We start from the raw sequence: 20,809 nt of genomic DNA, 5'->3' as shown, positions 1-20,809 counted from the left end.
GCCTTGTAGAAATAATACAAGCTTCGTTGTTAGACGAATACGCCTTGGATTACCTCGGACAAGCATTTGCCACTGCCAATTTTTTCCAGCATAGCTGTCGTGGTACGACGTTCGCGCTGACAAGCTAATTTGCCACTGCCAATTTTTTCCAGCATAGCTGTCGTGGTACGACGTTCGCGCTGACAAGCTAAGTACAACCGAAAAAAAAAAAAAAAAAAAAAAAAAAAAAGACTACGCCCAACGTGGGGCTCGAACCCACGACCCTGAGATTAAGAGTCTCATGCTCTACCGACTGAGCTAGCCGGGCCTCTGCTTGCGTGGCGCTATTAGGCCTATAAGAAATTTATAGGAGGTATTTTGAATGTGATCTTTATTTAATTTTTTTTTTTAAATATCTGCTGGACCATAGCAGCAACCTCTGCATGGGTAGAATTAATGTCCTTCGCTTTCTTCTCTATTCAGCCGATTTGGAACGCTGGGAATGTGTGCTTTCTTTTTAGCAAGACAACAGGAAATAATAAAACTGCACCTGCGTTTTTTATGAAACGCTACCTTGACGCTACCGCGTTTGTAGACGTACCCGCTTGAGCCGCGTCTGCAATCTACCTGCTTCAGACGCGACGCGGTGGCTTTCATATGCGTACAAAAGTATGTTTACAAACACAAGCACAATTTTATTATTCGTTGCATTGCTAAAAGAGGAAGGTTAGTAGTATTTTAAAATTTCCGCCTGTGTATTAGTTCATATGGCTTCACCCATCTACAGCAGCGGGAAGGGGGGGGGGGGGGGGAGAGAGAGAGAGAGAGAGAGAGAGACGCTGCGGTCGCTTTGCGGCCGGACCGGCGATTGTTTGGGCACGGCCGCTCAATGGAGGCGCACTTGGTGCGGCCCGTCGCGTCGCGCCTCAATGGCTGGGGAAGCGCGTATTGGGAGAAGTTGCAGTTTCCGCCGTCATTCTCCGCGGGGGCGCCACCACTCCAGGACAAAGCGCCGCCGGCACGGACGAGCAGACGACGCGGAAGGAGCGCGCTGGCTGGGTTGGCGCGTACGTTATCGTTTTGACTACTCAGCATAACCGCGTGGTTCTGATAGTTCTGCATGCGTGTCATCGGTGCCTGTGTCAACAGCGTCCTAAGCGTATGCAGCATTATGCCAGGCAACTGCTGTGTGCCGCTGTGCACCATGAAAGCAAGAAAAGATCGGTTACCATGAGTTCCCGTGCGATTGACAACGTCGAGCAGCATGGCTGGAAAACATATCTCGGGAGGGCTAGGATGGAAAAGGAAGCCTGTGGGAGCCGAGTGACAAGTCAGTGGTATACTCAGTGCACTTCACAGATGACGATTACAGGAAGAACATAAAACTGAAGATCCTGCTTCCTTCAGCTGTCCCTTCCGTGTTCCCGAACTGCCCACATTACAAGTTAAGTTACTCACGCGGGCTCATGTTGAGCCAAACAACCTTGAAAAAATTAATGTGCGCAGGTCAATAGCTTTATTTTCCCCACTTGTTATAGCTACACTTCATTTCCTCCTGGACAACCGGCCCCGTGTCATCCTGAAGCACGTGTTTCAAGATGGCTGCGCCACGATCACTTTTATGACGATGATATCAAAATGGTATGCCTTGCCCAACATCGCATAAGTGAAGCCATGGAGACACCAAGAGGAGCCGCTCTATTTGTCAGATGACGAGCGACTCTCTTGGTTAGAGTTGGGCTTTGCCATATCGAAGACATTCAGGTCCAAGGAGGCACGTCGAAGCAAAGGCTAACCAAACGAACGTACGAAGCAACAATCATGACAACCAGATCCACAGTGGCACAAATTAAGTACCTTCTTGATCACATCAAGTATCTTACATCAATGTCTTCTGTGTGCCTTACTAGTGCATTGCATTTACCCGAATCTTATTTTCAGCTTCCGATACGCCCTAAAGCAGGTTCTCAAAGCGGGTCTATAGTATCGCTTTTTAGCAGCCTAAGGCAATTCAAAGGCGGGAACGACAAAGTTGATACAAGGGCTGCCGTTTTCACCTCGGAGAAAATACTGAAGGTACCACTAGCGAAAAAAAAAAAATAGATCGACTGAGATTACACACATTTTGCCATGCTTTGAGCAAGGTGGCAACTTGCAAGCATCAGTATGCAAATGCACCTATCAACAATACGCAGGTATAAAACTTGGCATTCGTGATTATGAAAGTCGCCAACTGCTATATCACGTCTGCTGCGAGAGTTTTCGAGTCAGCTTGGATTCATTCATGTGTGGTGTGAACCAGCAGCTGATATAGAGTTAGCACCGATTGAATTCTTGGCTGGTTACCTTGCATGTCCATTTGAAGAGAAAGTATGAATAGTTTTACAGAATCTCATGAAACATTTTTATTTATTCTGTTTTCAGTGCCTGCCTGTGTTTTCATTCTTTATATATTACCAAAGTTTAAATAACTTCTAGTGCTTACTTTAGAGTGTCAATAATTTTATTTTATTAGCCCCATCCATTTATTAACTTTGTGCCTTGTGATTCCTGCAAAACCCTGGACTTATAAAAATTCTTGATGATGGACGCCTAAGGTATCTGAAAATCACCATGCACATTTGTTAGCAAGGTGATGAAGTGCCCGCAGGTCATAAGAAGCAGCAAGCTATGCAACATGTTAATTTCATCCCGTCTTCCCTATTTTGTGCAATATCCGGAGTTGATCTGCGAGAGAGAAGACCGCAGTCGCACTAAGGACCTAACCAAACTAATGCGACCACTGCTGACCAAATGGACAGGCAACATCAATCAGACAGTGGAAAAAATCACGCTGGTACATAAACCTTTTTCGAGAAAAGTTCTTCGCATGTAAAACAAGCTTGTGTGTCTTTTGTGCATCACGCGGCTTCATACTCAAACGAGAAAAAAATTGCCTGAGCCTGCGGGCGTGTCGTTGAACTGGCTGTCTTGTGTTGTGTCTTTTGCAACAGTTTTTGTTAGCTAGTATGTTTTGTTGGGGGTACCCACTTGAATATTATATCCAGCGAAAACGGAGGAACAGGCTGAACAATAATATTGAACGCTACGTCCTGAATTGTAAGTTTCCATAAAAGTGCACGCTGAATAAATGGCCCCACACCATGTCCAGATTTCAAGATTGCAATATCTAATACGTTATTACAGTGGTTGAAACGCAACTAAATGGGTGCGCACTCAGTGAAGCACACGACTGCCTCGTTCTCGTTGTAAACGGAAGACCACGAATGACTTGGAAAAGCCCAGTGATGATGACTTGCCGCTATCACCTTATCAATAGCAAACTTGCACGTAGCATCACATAATGTGTGAAACGCCGCTCATAAATCCTAAATTGAGCAAGCGCCGACCACGCGGACGCCGAAACGAAAGCACAGCCACGGCCGCTGCGCGCTGCTCTCCGCCCGGACTCGTCCCGGAGCGGTGGCGCCGCAGCGGTGGCGATGAGAACTAGGCGCAATACGGCTCTTCTGGGCGACGCGACGGGCCGCACCCAAGTGCGCCTCCATTGAGCGGCCGTGGTTTGGGCCCCATCATAGAGCTATGTGCCTAGAATATACTGGCTAGTGTGCCGAGGGCGCGCTGGCGTGTCCGCCGCGGTGATGCCTTCCCGCCGCCACCGCGGGGCGGCGCTACCAATAGCTAAGGTGCTATTGCTCCGCGTTCGCGGCCTCGGCAGCATAGGCGGCATATAGGTCCGGATAGCGTGCTGCGCTCTTCACTGCGAAACCTGTCTCTTGACGGTTTAAGCGCACTTTGTGTCTAAAAACAGTCTTGGTGGAAGACATTCATACCGTCCTAGTACTGTGCGGAGAAAATCATACGCTCAAATAGCGCTCGAGGAAGCGTTTAACAAATACTGTCTGGTCCATGTCTGCTATATATATGTTTTATTTATTCAGCTGAACCGGATAAGGTCTTAAGCAGAACACATATTGTCTTCCTGATATCCAGCGAGAGAAGAAATTTGAGAAAACCACCTAAAGTTGACACGTTGGTTGCAATAGTTTGTTAATCTTTTGATTAAACGATCGAGTCCGGGCCGGATTCAATATAAAATATTCCGATGACGATTTTATTTGATCTAGAGCCACTCGATTGCGATCCACGCATCGCGATTGCGGATGTAAGGTATCGTATGCATATTCCTTCTGAGTGAGCGCTCAGTCAGCCCAGGTGGTTGTCCCGAATTATGGGAACTAAATTCTCAATCACGATCTAACCCGGAAGCTAAGGTGATATATATCAGGTTAGTGACGTTTTATAGCGTCACATATATGCTACAGAAAAGAAGGGCGATCTTGCTTTTTCGTAACATATATTGCACGCGCGCATGTTTTCAAAGATCGCATGCGACAATAAACACAAGCAGTCTGAATCTGACTTCAGTTTTTGTTCTTACTCTTTATTCATTTGTTTTATTAGGAAGTCACTTAATTGTTGCTTCATACATAAATGATTATTATGCGGTGTGCTTTCTTTTGTAACAGAAGGAAAGGCAAGAAACAAAAGTGGTGATTGTATCACTGATTCTTTTTTTTTTTTACAAAGTCTACAATATAGTGAAATTTGAGAAAAAAGGCGCAGCAACAATAAACAAGTAAAAATATAGAAATGCACCGCTAAAGGTTTTGGAGAAAGGCCGCACATATGACACCGCAATAATTTTAAAGTAGTCTGATACCAATTTTTGGTGGTATTTTTTTTTTAACTTGCTAATGATGCGCTAGATATTCCTGTATAATTCTCCACGTGGTTTCTCGCTTACCACCGCTAAGTAATTTATAATTAATTTTACTTTCTTCACCAGTTTCGGCTTCGCGGTTTCAGCAGCCGAGCGGTTGTTGTACGGTCACAATTGTCTAGGTCACGCGCGGGATTAAAAAAGAAAGAAGAAAAAAAAACTTTAACCACAGACTCACTTTTAGCTCCTCATTTTGCGCTTTCAATAGAGCCACTTGTTCTGCGCTCCATGCCAGTTTTCTCTTAGCTCTTCTAAGAGCGCGAGAAATGTTGCAGCATTTATTTGGCTAGTTGCATGCTTTTTCCTTCTTTCTGCGCATCTTGTGTAAACCTCCGCTGGTATTTGCATTAGGCGCAGCTAACCCCTTCAGAGTTGACGGTCAAGCGACACTTTTTCTGCAAAATATATTCCCATGAATGATATGTGCTTCCTGAATCAGCTGGTTGCAGGCCACATTCGGAACAAAGACCCTCCAGTGCACTCTACCTATATAGCTCTATCTTCAGCTTTAGATATTGTTGTATTGTTGTATTGTACGCGCTTGTTTTTTTCTTTTTTTATTTTCCGAGAATATACATTGTAGTGTCCAAAAGTTATCACTTTTTCTATGTACAAAGTGACAAAGTTCTTTTTCTTTTTTTAGGCTCGATAACGCGCTTAGGCTACAGATCCAGCAGGTGTTTCGGTTAATTTGGTCCAAGCTGCAGGTATGTAAATTGAGTCAAACGGATCCCGAGGCTCAAAGCTGCACGTCTGCTGCTGCGGGCATGAGTTCTCGCTCGGCTCTTCTGCTGCCAGCTCCTTGGAAGCATTGTCAAACATCCTTGACGGTGCGTGCATGGCTGTCGTCTGCACCACTGGCATTACGGCACTGCGTTTTTGTCGTTTAGCGGCCGGTTGGTCACAGAGGTTCCTCAACTTTCTTTTCGATGTCTTCTTAGGCAGAAGATGGTTCGGATAATGGTCGAATAGCGTTGGCACGGTTTCGGGCTTAATTCGTGGTCTATCTCTAGCGAGCTCGTTGACGATGCCGTTTACTGTCACTTTGAACGTTCTCTCGATGTAGCTCTCCTCAAAATATTTTTCGCAGACAACACACGTTGAAGTCAACTTGCGGTCCTGTCTTTTAATCAGCCGCTTCCACTACGCAAGCTGCGCAGGGTCCGATGGCACACCGAACATAGAAACCTAGTCCTGATTCGAGCGGTAGCCACTCCGACAGAGCGACACGAAACATGTCTTTTCCCTGCCCTGATGCTTTATTTTTAGCATCATTAGTCGTTGCAAATTTAATTATCTCATATGAATGCAAGAAACAGAACGACTAAAACAAAAGAACAGCGTAGAGGCGTCCAAAGCGCTCGAACCCACTGATGGCTCGGCCAGCGCAGCTGCGGCAAATCAAGGGCGCGCCGGCGGCCGACGGCGTCGACGGCACCTTTACGATGAGCAGCGCCCCTGGCGGCCAAAGTTGGAAGGCATCGCCGGCGCGGACACCTCCTCCCATTGAGAGAGCCCTCCGCACGGCACACTAGCCAGTATATTCTAGGCACTATAGCGCTGCACTTCAGCCACCATGGGCGCGCTAAGAATCATGGGCCGGTGTGCTACTTGTTGCGGAACAATCGGTTTTTCTCGGATACGTGGAGTGGCGTTACTGCAATGTTTCTTTTTCGTCATCATCATCATCTGAAGGTGCGTACATAGACCGCGAAAGCCATAGGGTGCGTTCCAATTCTTAGACGTCTAGCAAGACTACTTCGTAGACGTCTACGTAGACGTCTACAGGTTCGCGTATTGGAACGCGCCTATATAGTGCCTAGAATATACTGGCTAGTGTGCCGTGCGGAGGGCTCTCTCAATGGGAGGAGGTGTCCGCGCCGGCGATGCCTTCCAACTTTGGCCGCCAGGGGCGCTGCTCATCGTAAAGGTGCCGTCGACGCCGTCGGCCGCCGGCGCGCCCTTGATCTGCCGCAGCTGCGCGCTGCGCTGGCCGAGCCATCAGTGGGTTCGAGCGCTTTGGACGCGTCTACGCTGTTCTTTTGTTTTAGTCGTTCTGTTTCTTGCATTAATATGAGATAATTAAATTTGCAACGACTAATGATGCTAAAAATAAAGCATCAGGGCAGGGAAAGACATGTTTCGTGTCGCTCTGTCGGAGTGGCTACCGCTCGAATCAGGACTAGGTTCCTATGTTCGGTGTGCCATCGGACCCTGCGCAGCTTGCTGAGTGGAAGCGGCTGATTAAAAGACAGGACCGCAAGTTGACTTCAACGTGTGTTGTCTGCGAAAAATATTTTGAGGAGAGCTACATCGAGAGAACGTTCAAAGTGACAGTAAACGGCATCGTCAACGAGCTCGCTAGAGATAGACCACGAATTAAGCCCGAAACCGTGCCAACGCTATTCGACCATTATCCGAACCATCTTCTGCCTAAGAAGACATCGAAAAGAAAGTTGAGGAACCTCTGAGACCAACCGGCCGCTAAACGACTGCAGACGACACAGCCATGCACGCACCGTCAAGGATGTTTGACAATGCTTCCAAGGAGGAGAGTCGAGCGAGAACTCGTGCCCGCAGCAGCAGACGTGCAGCTTTGAGCCTCGGGATCCGTTTGACTCAATTTACATACCTGCAACTTGGACCAAATTAACCGAAGCACCTGCTGGATCTGTAGCCTAAGCGCGTCATCGAGCCTAAAAAAAGAAAAAGAACTTTGTCACTTTGTACATAGAAAAAGTGATAACTTTTGGAAGCTTGAACGCAGTTATGTGGACACTACAGTGTATATTCTCGGAAAAGAAAAAAAAAAAAAGCGCGTACAATACAACAATATCTAAAGCTGAAGATAGAGCTATATAGGTAGAGTGCACTGGAGGGTTTTGTTCCGAATGTGACCTGCAACCAGCTGATTCAGGAAGCACATATCATTCATGGGAATATATTTTGCAGAAAAAGTGTCGCTTGACCGTCAACTCTGAAGGGGTTAGCTGCGCTGAATGCAAATACCAGCGGAGGCTTACACAAGATGCGCAGAAAGAAGGAAAATTAAAGCATGCAACTAGCCAAATAAATGCTGCAACATTTCTCGCGCTCTGAGAAGAGCTAAGAGAAAACTGGCATGGAGCGCAGAACAAGTGGCTCTATTGAAAGCGCAAAACGAGGAGCTAATAAGTGAGTCTGTGGTTAAAGCTTGTTTTTTTTTTTTTTTTTTTTTTTTTTTTTTTTGAATCACGCGCGTGACCTAGACAATTGTGACCGTACAACAACCGCTCGGCTGCTGAAACCGCGAAGCCGAAACTGTTGAAGAAAGTAAAATTAATTATAAATTACTTAGCGGTGGTAAGCGAGAAACCACGTGGAGAATTATACAGGAATATCTAGCGCATCATTAGCAAGTGAAAAAAAAAGAATACCACCAAAAATTGGTATCAGACTACTTTAAAATTATTGCGGTGTCATATGTGCGGCCTTTCTCCAAAATCTTTAGCGGTGCATTTCTATATTTTTACTTGTTTATTGTTGCTGCGCCTTTTTGCTCAAATTTTACTATATTGTAGACTTTGTAAAAAAAAAAAAGAATCAGTGATACAATCACCACTTTTGTTTCTTGCCTTTCCTTCTGTTACAAAAGAAAGCACACCGCATAATAATCATTTATGTATGAAGCAACAATTAAGTGACTTCCTAATAAAACAAATGAATAAAGAGAGAACAAAAACTGAAGTCAGGTTCAGACTGCTTGTGTTTATTGTCGCATGCGATCGTTGAAAACATGCGCGCGTGCAATATATGTTACGAAAAAGCAAGATCGCCCTTCTTTTCTGTAGCATATATGTGACGCTATAAAACGTCACTAACCTGATATATATCACCTTAGCAATAAGCATGACTGAATTGCAGAAACGTCGACGTAACCTATCCGAAAGCATGAGGCCCGTATACGTATTGACGTTCGTAGCACTTGACTGCGGCATCGCGATATACCATGGACCATAAGAAAAGACCGAAGAGTAAATAAAATTCAAAGTTGGATTAATGAACAGTGTAAAATATTAAGGGTATTTTCTGATACCTGTGTCACACGGACAATAACAGTCGTCGTTGATCCGTTCCGGGTTAGATCGCGATTAAGAATATAGTTCCCATAATTCGGGACAACCACCTGGGCTGACTGAGCGCTCACTCAGAAGGAAGATGCATACGATACCTTACATCCGCAATCGCGATGCGTGGATCGCAATCGAGTGGCTCTAGATCAAATAAAATCGTCATCGGAATATTTCATAGCAATATATTGAATCCGGCCCGGACTCGATCGTTTAATCAAAGATTAACAAACTATTGCAACCAACGTGTCAACTTTAGGTGGTTTTCTCAAATTTCTTCTCTCGCTGGATATCAGGAAGTCAATATGTGTTCTGCTTAAGACCTTATCCGGTTCAGCTGAATAAATAAAACAGATTTATAGCAGACATGGACCAGACAGTATTTGTTAAACGCTTCCTCGAGCGCTATTTGAGCGTATGATTTTCTCCGCACAGTACTAGGACGGATGAATGTCTTCCACCAAGACTGTTTTTAGACACAAAGTGCGCTTAAACCGTCAAGAGACAGGTTTCGCAGTGAAAAGCGCAGCGCGCTATCCCGACCTATATGCCGCCTATGCTGCCGAGGCCGCGAACGCGGAGCGATAGCACCTTAGCTATTGGTAGCGCCGCCCCGCGGTGGCGGCGGGAAGGCATCACCGCGGCGGACACGCCAGCGCGCGCCATCGGCACACTAGCCAGTATATTCTAGGCACTATAGCAGCGCCCTCAGCTTTCCCTCTCGGTAGTGTAAGGAACTCTATGGGTGCGTTCCAATACCCCCTCGTAGACGTCTACTTAGACGGCTACGCGAGCAGCCGCCATCTTGGGACGCGTTCCAATTCTCGCGAAGCAGTCTCGCGTAGACGGCTTCGCCGAAGTCAACATCGATGCAGACTACTTTGCTGTCTAAACATGGCGGACAGAACGCGTTTCGCGCTGAGCGAGTCGTGCGTGCGGTGGTTGCAGTAGCTGTACGGTGGTCGTGCTATTTGCGAACGCCGGAGTATGCATATGAACGATCTTTCAAACGTGAGTTGTTACGTCAATGTATGCGCTAGCTAGAGGCTAATTTAGCTGTCTTTATGGTCGTAAGATTCGCAGCAGTGCAGATTCTTGTACCGCGCACTGAGAGGAAAGCATGCGTTGGATGCTGTTGGTCTTCTTTTTTAACTTGACGACGAGATCCTTCAATATTGATGTTATCGACGAACTCGTCGCTTTCTGGGCACCTCGCCGGGAGTCGGGACGGCTGCTGTACGGCGCACGTGTGTGTTTCTACCTTGCTGTAGTAGCCGTGTCAAACTGTTCCGCGGATTTTCAGTTAATCTGGGAAGAACGAACTCGCCTGACGATGCCGACTTGTTGCGCATTGATTTTTTTGTGCCTGTACATTATTAAAACGAGTTGTTGTCTTTGGTTTCCTCGTCTAGTGACTACGGACAACAGGTGTAACGGTACAAAGTTTTCGTTTGCTGTAGCCGGTTATCACCTTTCGTCCATAATCCCCTCAAGTTTACAGTATTTTGCATGTTTTCATTCTTACAGCTGTGTGAATGAGACATCTGAGAAGCATGTACACTTCAGCATCAGTAATAAAAAAGGAAAAACGGACTAACGTTCTCTTCCGTCAATTCGTGAGCGGACTCATTGCGTGAGAAGTCGGTCTGCTACAAGTTAACCTATTAATAGCATATCTAAGTTATGGCGATTACAAATATAATATTGTTGCTGCAAAAAATCGGCAAACCGTTAAAAACGGGATTTTCACCTGTATTGTCGTAAATCTTTAAAGAAAACAGCGTTATGATAGTTATTCAAACGTTTTAGTTCAACCTTTATGCCGCGAGGTGACGCCAGGCGTAGACAGGTAGGCGCGTTCCAATACGCGAACCTGTTGACGTCTACGTAGACGTCTACGAAGCAGTCTTGCTAGACGTCTAAGAATTGGAACGCACCCTATGTTGGGCCCACTTCGAAGCGCGGCGCATTAGCACAGTTTTCACCACTACCACTAGCAGCACAGTTTTCCAACTGTCTATATCTAAGTACGTTGGCTCGGGCTGAAGTTTTATCGCGATAGCAATACTGCGCCAGGTTTCGAGTCGTCGCGTAGTCCCGGCGGAGGCCACATTTGATGAAGAACGCTCGGTCACCGGCAGCTAATTAATACTTTCGCTCCACATTCGGTTCAGCAGCATTGAACCCTTCTCATTTATGTGGGTTATAACTTACGCTCTCGCGTCACTCTCTACGTGTGCGCAATAATGTGATAGGTGAATAATATGTAGCAGACAAAAGAAGCTTCCGCCGTTGCTATCGCAATTCAACAAGGGTTAACAACTATTTTTTTTTTTTTTTTACTAGGTCGAGCGTGAAGGTCTAGCGTTCGTTGCCTTCTATGAAGCAGGGATTTAATCTAGGTAATGAAAGCTTAAGCGACAATACAGTACAAAATCTGTCCTTTCCTAGTGCTGGGATGCCGTCATAAAAATCAAGGAATAAATAAAAATCTCACTTGCTCAATGCTGGCACTGAGGAATGGTACTGAAATGGCATCCAGTGATGAAGTACTTATTCGAACCTATCAAATTAATCAGTAAGCTCTTGTGCACGGCGACTGACTAAATACCGAAACCAACGTTAATAGATCCATTGACCGAAACAGCTAACATTTGTCTCTACGTGCACTAAAGCAACTAAAGTACAAAAGGAAGCACATGGTTTGTTGGCAAAAGTAGTGAGCAGTGGGCGCCGCTAACGCTGCAGCGCCAGTCTGGAGGGAGAGGAGCGCGTTTCTCTTTTCCCTCAAGACCGGCCGTGGCAGCACTGGTAGCGCCTTCTTACACCAATCGGACGAACGAAAGCCTCCATGCCTCCATCCAGTTCTTCAAATCACTCCAATAAAAAATGTTCGTTGCTGTTATGAGCGCTAGATGGCAATGCAAAACTAAAATAACGAAAATTCCTGTGTTAACTTTATGAAAAATTCTGCTGGGAAAAGTTTTAGTCGTTAAGGGAGCGTGAGCAACGTTGGCTGGAGCCACCTTTTTCTTAAGCCAGCACTACGGCGACCACAAACAAACGTGCCGGGCAGAGAATGCATTGGAGAATGCTCTACTACTGCAATTTCTACTGAGATTTTAATTTCAGGAAATGCTGTGGACAGTGAAAAGACACACAACGAGTAACGCAATCGGGCGTGGTAGTAAAGAATTAAGACGGAACTAGTGATATAGTGCTCTGGGTGCTGGCTCAGAATATTCAGACTCCGGTGAAACCGGTTAAAATAACATAAAGTCGTCTGATATATTAAAACCGTACCTTAGAAGACAAGGAGCGCAAAAAAAAAAAAAAAAAAAAGCTACACGCTCGTAGAAAAGGAGCTGGAACCTGGACGAGCGCTGCCTTCCAAAACATATACACCAACACGCCTAGTTTTTCTTCTTCTGCCTTGATAAATGGCACATACCCACAAAGGGGGATTGGTCTGGGTTCAGTGTGGACTGCCAAATGTCCTGCGCATACTGAATTAGTGCATTAAATTAATTATCAACTAAACAAAAACCTTAGATTTAAGATCACAAAATTGATTGAAAAGAAAAAAATACGGAGCAAAAAATTTGAAAGTTTCTACATTTGGAATACAGTTAGCAATTATAAGGGAATCTGTCCGTAGCTGTGATGTAGTTATGTAAAGACAGGCAAATTTGAGGCAACGCAAATCCTTTCGCACTCGCACCGAAGGAGAGTATAGAAGCGGGACCGACAACAATCGCAGTTGTGCTATTGGAATTTCTAAATGCACGCCTCCTCTGACGTGAAAACCTTCGGCAAGCGAGAAGGAAATGATCAATATTTTCAATATCACCGCAAGCCTCACTAACGTTTGTGGGGCTGAACCCGCATCTACATAAACAAAGATTTAGGCGGGGAATCCTGCATCTCATGCGAGTCAGTTACCTCACACTGCCGTGATTTACATGAAAGAACTTCTACAAGTTCTTCTCGTTCATTTCCTCTTTCACGTACAGTGGTTTACGGGTGTAGCAAATATGACTTAAAAATTACAAGAGATTGAGTGGTTAGCAGGAAAAGCCATGAAGGTGAAATTGCCTAGTCTGCGTCGGCATCGTAAGGGCAAAATAATGTAAAGCGGTGCCAAGGTCAATGGCGGTGCTCTGACCTTAGAGGAGAGCGGGGCACCATCCGGAAAATAGATGGTATGAGGTGAAAGTAGGGTATTCAAAAACGCTGGTAGCGTATTAGCTGTATGCTGGTAGCAGCTAAATCGCTAAATTGCGTTCGAAAGAAAACGAAAATTAAATTGCGCCCGAGGGCGCTGGCCACCACCCCGTCCGAAAAGAGGCGCTTCCACTGATTGTTCCTTTAGTCACGTGCGCAGGAAAGAAAAAAAAAAAAAAAAGTAGAAGCCCGAAGCAGTTTTAGGGAGGCATGCCTAAGTAGGCTTATCTCCCTGTTTGCGATGCGGCGGTTGGACTTCGAAGAGTAAAGAAACTGTAATTCGCAATTCCTTTCACCGAAGGTAAGAAAATTCACAATCTTTACAAAATGACGGTGTTATTGTCATGCCAACATGGCTTTCCTTGTGCCATTTCATCTCCAGCGGCTATCGAAATGAGGCGATGGCAATGCGCTTCCTGAAATCAAGTCGGCATTGTCCCGAAGGTTTTCGTTCGGATGTGCTCGCCGCACAAATTTTCAATTCTTGACGCCATGTGTTGTCGTCAGCATATTTATGCTAATTTATTGGGTTTGCCCATGGATCTATGCGTGCAAGGAGGTGACAGTTCAGTAATGTTCAGTTCAGTTTTGTTACGACAGGTTCGTTATGAAACGGATGCTTCCCAAATAATTGACGTTTCCCTCAGCCTTGAAAAAAAGCATAGAGTATTGTGATTACTTGTTGCTTTGCGGCAATTCGTGTGGTGTTTTTACGGCTGATCGTTTGGCAGATTCGTGCAGCTTGGGGTCTGCACTGTCTGCACTACATGAATGTTGAAAAATTCATCGACACCACGTTATTGGTAGCATTGACGATTACTTGCAGGGCGGTCGAATTGAGATCGAGGACGTTGTCTGGCGGCTTGAAGAAGCTTTTCTGAACCATGCTGTCGATTTTGCTTTAAATGACTATCGATGATCCCTGTGGCTGAGCATTGCGTTTAGAGAGTGCTTACCGCTGCAACCCCATTTGCGGCGTGTGAAGCTATGCGCCACGGCAATGTGTTGTCCATCGTAAAGTCTCATTGGCGCTTAAGAACTGAGCTTGCTATTACTTGTTCGTTACCAGTCCCTAGAGGGCAAGAAAAGATGATCGCCGTCATGTAGTAATTGAGCCAAGCAAGAGTTTTAACGAGCCGTGCGTTCATATTCATACTTAAGCCACAAGTCAGCGTTCCTGTCATTTTGCATACCCCGATGCTGCATCTGTCCGCGCTGCTTCGTTTGCCATACCCCTGTGCAGTTCAGGAACAACTAATTTGTTCTTTAATGATACATACTCAGCTATTGTAGTCAAGCAAATTACAGAACACTATCAATAACAGTCACTAAGTCAGAGAAAAGCAGTCTGTTGTCCGCAATCTTTTCACAGTATTTACAAAATTATGTACAAGGGTCCTGTGTGGAATCCAAAGGCATCAATTCTTTTTCTTTTGAACTTGACCATTCCATATAGCTTTTTCGCATTTTTTGCAGTGTGCAGCCATTAGAATGGTGCTCTTTATTAGAAAGCACTTTATATTGCACTGAGTATATTCATTATACTTTTATGCAGCATTCCGTGGTAGCAGTCACACAACTCTTCCTCATTGCCATGCAGGTGGCCATGGAAAAGGAAGAGGAGCCGCTTGATTGTGAAGCAGTCGTCTACCAGTGTGGTGCATGTGATGAACAGTTCTCCTCCATGCAGGAGATAGAGCAGCATCACAGCACCGAAGGAGGCAACGTGTGTCCATTCATGGTGGCTGCTGCAATTCAGCCCCATCTTGACGGCAGCAAATCAGAAGTAGTAGTTGTCTCTGAAGATGTAGCGCTCTCCGAGAGTGTGGTTGTGTCGGGAGACATCATCATTCCTGAGGACGTGGCACTTTCCGAAGATGTTGACGACCCAGAGCCCATGGTTATAGAGGCAATGCCAGTGTTGGGCCATGGACATTTTTGCACTATATGTGGATCAAGTTTTAGCTCAAAGTTCCTTTTAGAAGCACATGTGCAGTCCCACCGAAACAATGAGCAAAAGGTCTATGTCTGCGAGTTGTGCAAGCAAAATTTCTGTGATTCAAGTGAGTATGTCACACATCTGGTCTCAAGCCATGCCAAGAAGGACCACTGCTGCACCATTTGCAACAAGTGGTACACTTCACGCAGCAACCTGAGGACCCATATGATGATCCATGCTGGACGCAAGCCTCACCAATGTGATATCTGTGGCCGCCAGTTCACAGTGTCCAGCAACCTGAAGGCTCATCGACGAATCCACACAGGCGAACGCAAGTATGTCTGCCAAGTGTGCAACAAGGGCTTTATTACATCCACCCACCTCAAGACACACATGGCTGTACATACTGGTGAAAAACCATACCAGTGTGAAATCTGCTTTCGTGAGTTTGCTGTCAACAGCAACATGCGTGCGCACATGCTGACACACACTGGAGAGAAGCGGCATGAGTGCCAGATATGCGGCAAGCAGTTTGCAACTTCCAGCCATGTCAAGACGCACCTTTTATCCCACACTGGCCAACGAGACCACAAATGCCCGACGTGTGGCAAGTCCTTTACTGTGGCATCCAACCTGAAGGCACACATGAAGATCCACCTTGGTCAAAGGGACCATGCCTGTGACCTCTGCAACAAGCGCTTTTACACCAACAGTGACCTGAGATCGCACAAAATGGTCCACACAGGAGAGAGGCCATACCAGTGTGACGTGTGCCTTGAACGCTTCACCAAGATGTCCAACCTCAACTCGCACCGGACAACACATACAGGCGAGCGACCCCACCAGTGCAGCATATGTCTGAAGCGGTTCCGCAAGGCCATCAACCTGCGGACACACCTGCAGACGCACCAGTCGGATCGTGCACACCCTTGTTCGCTCTGTGATGAGGCATTTCCAAACATCACACGCCTCAAGGCACACACAAAGAAATGCCACCAGGAGATCTTCAGCTGCGAGCAGTGCAACCGCAGGTTCCAGTCACGAGCCGCACTTGATTCGCACATGAAAATCCACTCAGATGCATATCCCTTTTCTTGCAACATGTGTGAGCGGTCCTTCGCCAAGGAACAGCACTTGCTGAAGCATATGGAAGGACATGTGGAGAAAAAGAATGAGTGCCCTACATGTAACCTGCGGTGCACATCCACAAACCAGCTAGAAATACATATGCGGACACATACTGGTGAACGACCCTACAGCTGTGACGAATGTCCAAGGCGCTTCACAAAGCAAGTTAACCTCAAGCGTCATATGCAAGTCCACACAAAAATCAAGTTTGAGTGCCAGGTCTGTCTGAAGAACTACATCTCGGAGAAGACTTTACAGTCACATTATCGAAATGCTCATCCAGATTATATATATGGTGACCTATGTGTAACAAATGAAATCCATGTTGTAGTCAAGCAGGAACCTGGGACACCTACATACTCTAATGGTGAAGACGTCATGGACGACAATGAAGACCAGGAAGCAGATGCTGAGTTGGAAGAGGAAAATGAATTTGAAGAACAGGAAGCTGAAGGTGAAGCTGAGCAGTTGCAGAACAGGATGGAGACAAATGGACATGTGTTTGGTGGCACACCAGAGTTAATAGAGATTGAGAACGCGAATATTGAGCAAGAGGCCAACGAGAATGGAGATTAGGTTTCCTCGTGATGCATGTTTTCTGTGGCCTCCGGTGCTGGGAAAGCTGGACAGAGGGTGTTAATAAAGGTTCATGTGCTGTGTACGCCAACAACTGATATATGTGCAACACAATTGTTCATTACTGCTTATAAAATAAAAAAGAACTAGGTTCTGTTTTATTAGTCAAACGTGTTCCATGGTGGTATTATATTACTACTGCACTGCCTGCACGCATTTAGACTCGGGGGGAAAACGAGGGAGAGGGAAGGAGGGCAGCATATTTTTTGCCAATTTTGCTTGGGGAACCTTAATATCAGTAAATTCAAACATTTTACGCTGACATTTCAAGCGGGGTACGACTCGGATAAGCGGAGTCCTCCACTACGGCGTCTCTAATAGCCTCAGCCGCCTCAGTCTTATAGCCTCAGTTAAACTAAACAAACCCCCAAAACCAAACCAAAAGCAAAAACACACGTACGGTGTCGCGCCGATCGCAACCACGGCAATCACGGTCATTGGCTTTCCCTATGGCTGCGTGTGAACACCACGCTGGTCTGCTAGGCTGGTCGACGGCCATGTGAGTGTCTTGACGGTGCGACGCACCCGTCACGCCCCTTGCTTAGCTCGACTCATTATGGTTAAAAGCTCACTGCACTGTCTGTAGCTGCACATGTTATGGTAACTGCAGGATTCGCTGTTCTGCGTAGCGAGTTTAGAAAAGTTCTAGAACTCGGCAGGGCGCTGACCCCCTTGAGGGCCGCGTCGCATGTTGCCGCCGTACTACGGGAAAGTTGTTGGATGCTTGATCTCAGTTTGTTTTGCGTTGTTCTATTCTAGAAAGAAGAACTAAAATGCCTGTGATTACGGAGGTGGCAAATGAAGACGTTCCCCTTCGACCGGGTCCAAAGGGAGACTGCCTCGGTGAGGACTCGGCGGTAGGCAAAGGCAACATCGAGGAACTTTCGTCGATCCAGAGTCCGAAAGCTGACGGCGCCGGAGACAATGAAGACGATTCGTCGTTCGCGGATATGCCACCCCTGGAGAGCTTCGAGGCCGACGAGACGGCCAGTAAGCCCAAGAAAGAGAAGAAAATTGTCATCGAGGACGAAGAGCCTGAGAAAGAAGTCGACGAAGACGGCTGGCTTGACGTTCTTGGAAGCGGTGAACTTAAAAAAAGGGTGAGGTGTGCACGTAAATAATTGGTTGAGGCCTTCAAGTTTGAAATGTTGCGACTTATGATCGCTAGATTTTTGTAGTGCGCGTGGTAGTCTAGTCGGAAACTCAACGAAGAGTGCTTATCTCAATTGCGATTTTGCCCTGCATATTCTTTCGAGAAGCTTGCAGCGACGACGCTTGTCCAGTTGGTCTTGTGATCAGCTTGTTTGGCGGCTAATTTAGTTTTGGGCTTGGTTTCGTTCTCTTCTTTTATTCTTTTCATAAACATTCCAGTGAAAATTATCTTCTTTCTTAAGTAGGAGAGCTCTTGGTTGTGAAATTGATTTCTCGACTTAAAAACGGAACCCAGGCTATCTAGTGCTCATAACTCAAGTGCTGCGTCTGTTGGCAGTATTGTGAAGCAAGGTATCACAAGCTTGAGGATAATTGGCATTATTTCCTAGTATTAAAGCTGTTTGCATCGCACACTTGTGCCTTTGCTGGAGTGCTTGTGATTACAGCAGGTACATTCCTCCAAACGGGTTTATTGATCAGCATACCATGATGGAAATTACAGGGCACCTCTTGACAGCACTGTGGTGTTGTCATGATTATGCAAAGTGCACATCTCTCAGATATATTTTTTATTTGGCCAGAATTCTAACAGTCCTAGATCCAGGTTTTGGGGCCCAGTGCTCTTTTGCTGCAGTCATCTTTCAACATGCAGAAAGACTAGTTCTTTATTGCTTGGATGTGGTTTTATATACAGGCGCCCAAACCTTTAATGGCTTGCGAGACGGCCGCCTCTTCTGTGCTCCCGCGTCTTAGTGCGAATCGAACTTGCCAGAAGGTCAAGATTACGCAAAAGTTTGGTGAGCCCTTGCTTATCATGGACTTTTCGCAGGTTAGCTCGTAATGCTCAGAATCACAGAAAATGCGGCCTTCACACGCGCCAGTTAAAAACTTGGGCAGTTGTACATCACATTGTCTCCACTAATTGGACATCCAAACTTTCTTTTTCATGTGTTAGCATATCTTGCAGCTCATCATTTTGAAAGGTTTGAACTTTGGAGGCAAAGGGCAGTGAATTCATCATTGCTTAGTGCCTTTAAGTATCTCGTGATAAAATAAAGCTTCCATGCATATGAAAGAATCTCTCACTATTTTCTTTTAATGCCTATGTATATATATATATATTTTTTTTTCTGTATTACAGATTGGTGTTTTGCCCTGTGCTACTGTTATGTAGAATGTTTATTCTGAGTTGTTTCCATGTCTTGTATCGGTGAATGCATCACCTTGTTCTCCATTTCTGGATGGAGCATGAAAACATGTCCACTGACATATTGTTAAACATTGACAAGCTTATTTTCTAATTTGCATAAAGGATATTCTTGCTTTGTATGCTTTACATCCTGCACTTCGTTTTGTTAAATACATGTGCTATTATGCTTTAAAATCTGCCCAATGTCTCTTAATAGTTACAAGTCAGGGGCTAGTGTTTTGGAAGCTTCTTTCAGCAAAGTGTTCACTGGGCTGCAGGTGATCAAGCCCGGTCAGGGAAAGGACTTCAGGCCGCAGAGGTCAAACTGGGTGGTGCTGAACTTGAAAGGCACCCTGAATGATGGCACAGTCTTTGAGGAACAGAAGGATTGGCGTATCATTTTGGGCGACATGGAAACTGTTTGTGGTGAGTGTCACATAAACACTAACAGTAATTTGTCATGCATGCGCTCCACCAATATTAGTTAAGAGTATTTCTTGCTACCTTTTATTCCAGGTGAGCTGGAATGATTGATGTGATTTCTGCATGTTTCTGCATGGTTTATTAGGCTGTTTCAGCCATTTTTGCATAGCCAGTGATGTCACTTTGGTCCAGCAGTACCTTTTTAATTGCCTGTTACCCTGTGAAAATCTTCAATTTCAGCTGCAGCTTTTCACCTTGTGTTAGTACTGCATAACATTGCCTTGAATTTTTCTGTTACTGCATCTAACTTTTCTGTATAAACCCGGGTCGCAATATGGGTATGTGAAGTCACGGCAGATTTAGCATAATTAATCAACAGGGAAGTTTGCATTTATGCCTAGTATGCTCGGTACAAAAACCTGAGATTCTGAAGATTTTGCCCCCACTGGATTTTAATTCATACCTGAAGGGATTACCTTATGCTTTTACATTGCTGTGGATTTTCTGCTATGGGATGAAACCAGATGCAGTAACGAATTTGTGGTAGGCCCTTTCTAAATTGCTTTTTTTTTTTTTTTCTTGCAATATAGAGCAAATTCATGATGGGACAAAACAGGTGCAAGTTAAAGTTTAGGGCACATTAGAATAAAGTAAATATGGTATTGGTCTCCATTTAATAATTGAGACCAATACCATATTTACTTTATTCTAATGTGCCCTCAACTTTAACTTGCACCTGTTTTTCACAGTTGGGGAAAGTAAACTGCACTGCCCTTTATTGTAATGCTAACCAGGTTTTCATGCTGCAGTAAAGAAAACTGATTTTCTCCTTGCTTGAAACAACCAACCCTTATAGAAGCCACCCTGATGTTGTTACGAAGAAAACAATGCCACAGCCTCATTTACCTTCTGCCATCTAGCCAGCAAAGTTGTCACACTCGTCACTTATTGTAGTTATTAGAAGCCTCCTTGTCACTCTAATGACCCAGGGCATTTCATCCTTGGTGCCACCTGTGGCATTTGAAATTCAACATCTCCTGAAATCTTTTTAGACCATGGCACACTAGTTTATGCATCGCGATTCTTTCAACTGTCCCATTAAGTCCAGCACCAAAGCATGCATTGTTGCTTGGTTGTTCTGAAAACCAGCCTTTCTTTGGCCTGTCGAACCTTTTTTAAATCTACTTGCTGGTCTTTCTTTTTGGTTCCACCAAAAACATACACAGTTTCAGGTAGTCCGATTGCCA

General features: G+C 45.3%; 2 protein-coding genes and 1 non-coding gene across 7 annotated transcripts in view; 2 read left to right on the top strand and 1 right to left on the bottom strand.

Moving 5' to 3' along the window:
- Window positions 1-234: 234 nt before the first annotated feature.
- TRNAK-CUU (transfer RNA lysine (anticodon CUU)) lies at window positions 235-307 on the bottom strand. The gene has a single exon. It is a non-coding gene; the product is annotated as a tRNA-Lys (tRNA).
- A 12,953-nt stretch (window positions 308-13,260) lies between these two features.
- On the top strand, window positions 13,261-16,908 carry LOC146197696 (uncharacterized). 3 transcript variants are annotated; one of them, XM_084599603.1, is made up of 2 exons: window positions 13,261-13,396; window positions 14,696-16,907. In XM_084599603.1, the coding sequence occupies exon 2, from the start codon at window positions 14,702-14,704 to the stop codon at window positions 16,736-16,738; it is 2,037 nt and encodes a 678-aa protein (XP_084455729.1). In that variant the 5' UTR covers window positions 13,261-13,396; window positions 14,696-14,701; the 3' UTR covers window positions 16,739-16,907. The 3 variants fall into 3 exon arrangements, with proteins under 3 accessions (XP_084455729.1, XP_084455728.1, XP_084455730.1); XM_084599602.1 differs by lacking the exon at window positions 13,261-13,396 and adding an exon at window positions 13,539-13,695 and having other exon boundaries at window positions 14,696-16,908; XM_084599604.1 differs by lacking the exon at window positions 13,261-13,396 and adding an exon at window positions 13,922-14,233.
- A 238-nt stretch (window positions 16,909-17,146) lies between these two features.
- LOC146197695 (peptidyl-prolyl cis-trans isomerase FKBP8-like) overlaps window positions 17,147-20,809 on the top strand; it is a 40,858-nt gene continuing 37,195 nt past the window's right edge. The window contains exons 1-3 of one of the 3 annotated variants that reach the window (XM_084599598.1): window positions 17,147-17,297; window positions 17,558-17,898; window positions 19,418-19,565. In XM_084599598.1, the coding sequence (XP_084455724.1) occupies window positions 17,572-17,898; window positions 19,418-19,565 (475 nt within the window). In that variant the 5' untranslated portion in view covers window positions 17,147-17,297; window positions 17,558-17,571. Of the gene's footprint in view, window positions 17,399-17,557; window positions 17,899-19,417; window positions 19,566-20,809 lie in introns of all 3 variants that reach the window. The other 2 variants (XM_084599599.1, XM_084599600.1) reach the window with 2 other exon arrangements.

The sequence above is a fragment of the Amblyomma maculatum genome, chromosome 3 (genome assembly GCF_055883805.1).
Source record: "Amblyomma maculatum isolate TAMU_Amacu chromosome 3, ASM5588380v1, whole genome shotgun sequence".
NCBI classification, from domain to species: domain Eukaryota; kingdom Metazoa; phylum Arthropoda; class Arachnida; order Ixodida; family Ixodidae; genus Amblyomma; species Amblyomma maculatum.
The sequence above is the reverse complement of the archived record's forward strand: the minus strand, read 5'-3'. Positions and strand labels throughout refer to the sequence as shown.

Excerpts from the sequence above, each read along its gene's own strand:
- LOC146197696 (XM_084599602.1), top strand. The coding sequence starts at position 13,552 with ATGTGCTCGCCGCACAAATTTTCAATTCTTGACGCCATGTGTTGTCGT. Across the intron at positions 13,696-14,695 it reads GTTCAGTTTTGTTACGACAG|GTGGCCATGGAAAAGGAAGA; the intron begins GTTCGTTATGAA and ends ATTGCCATGCAG.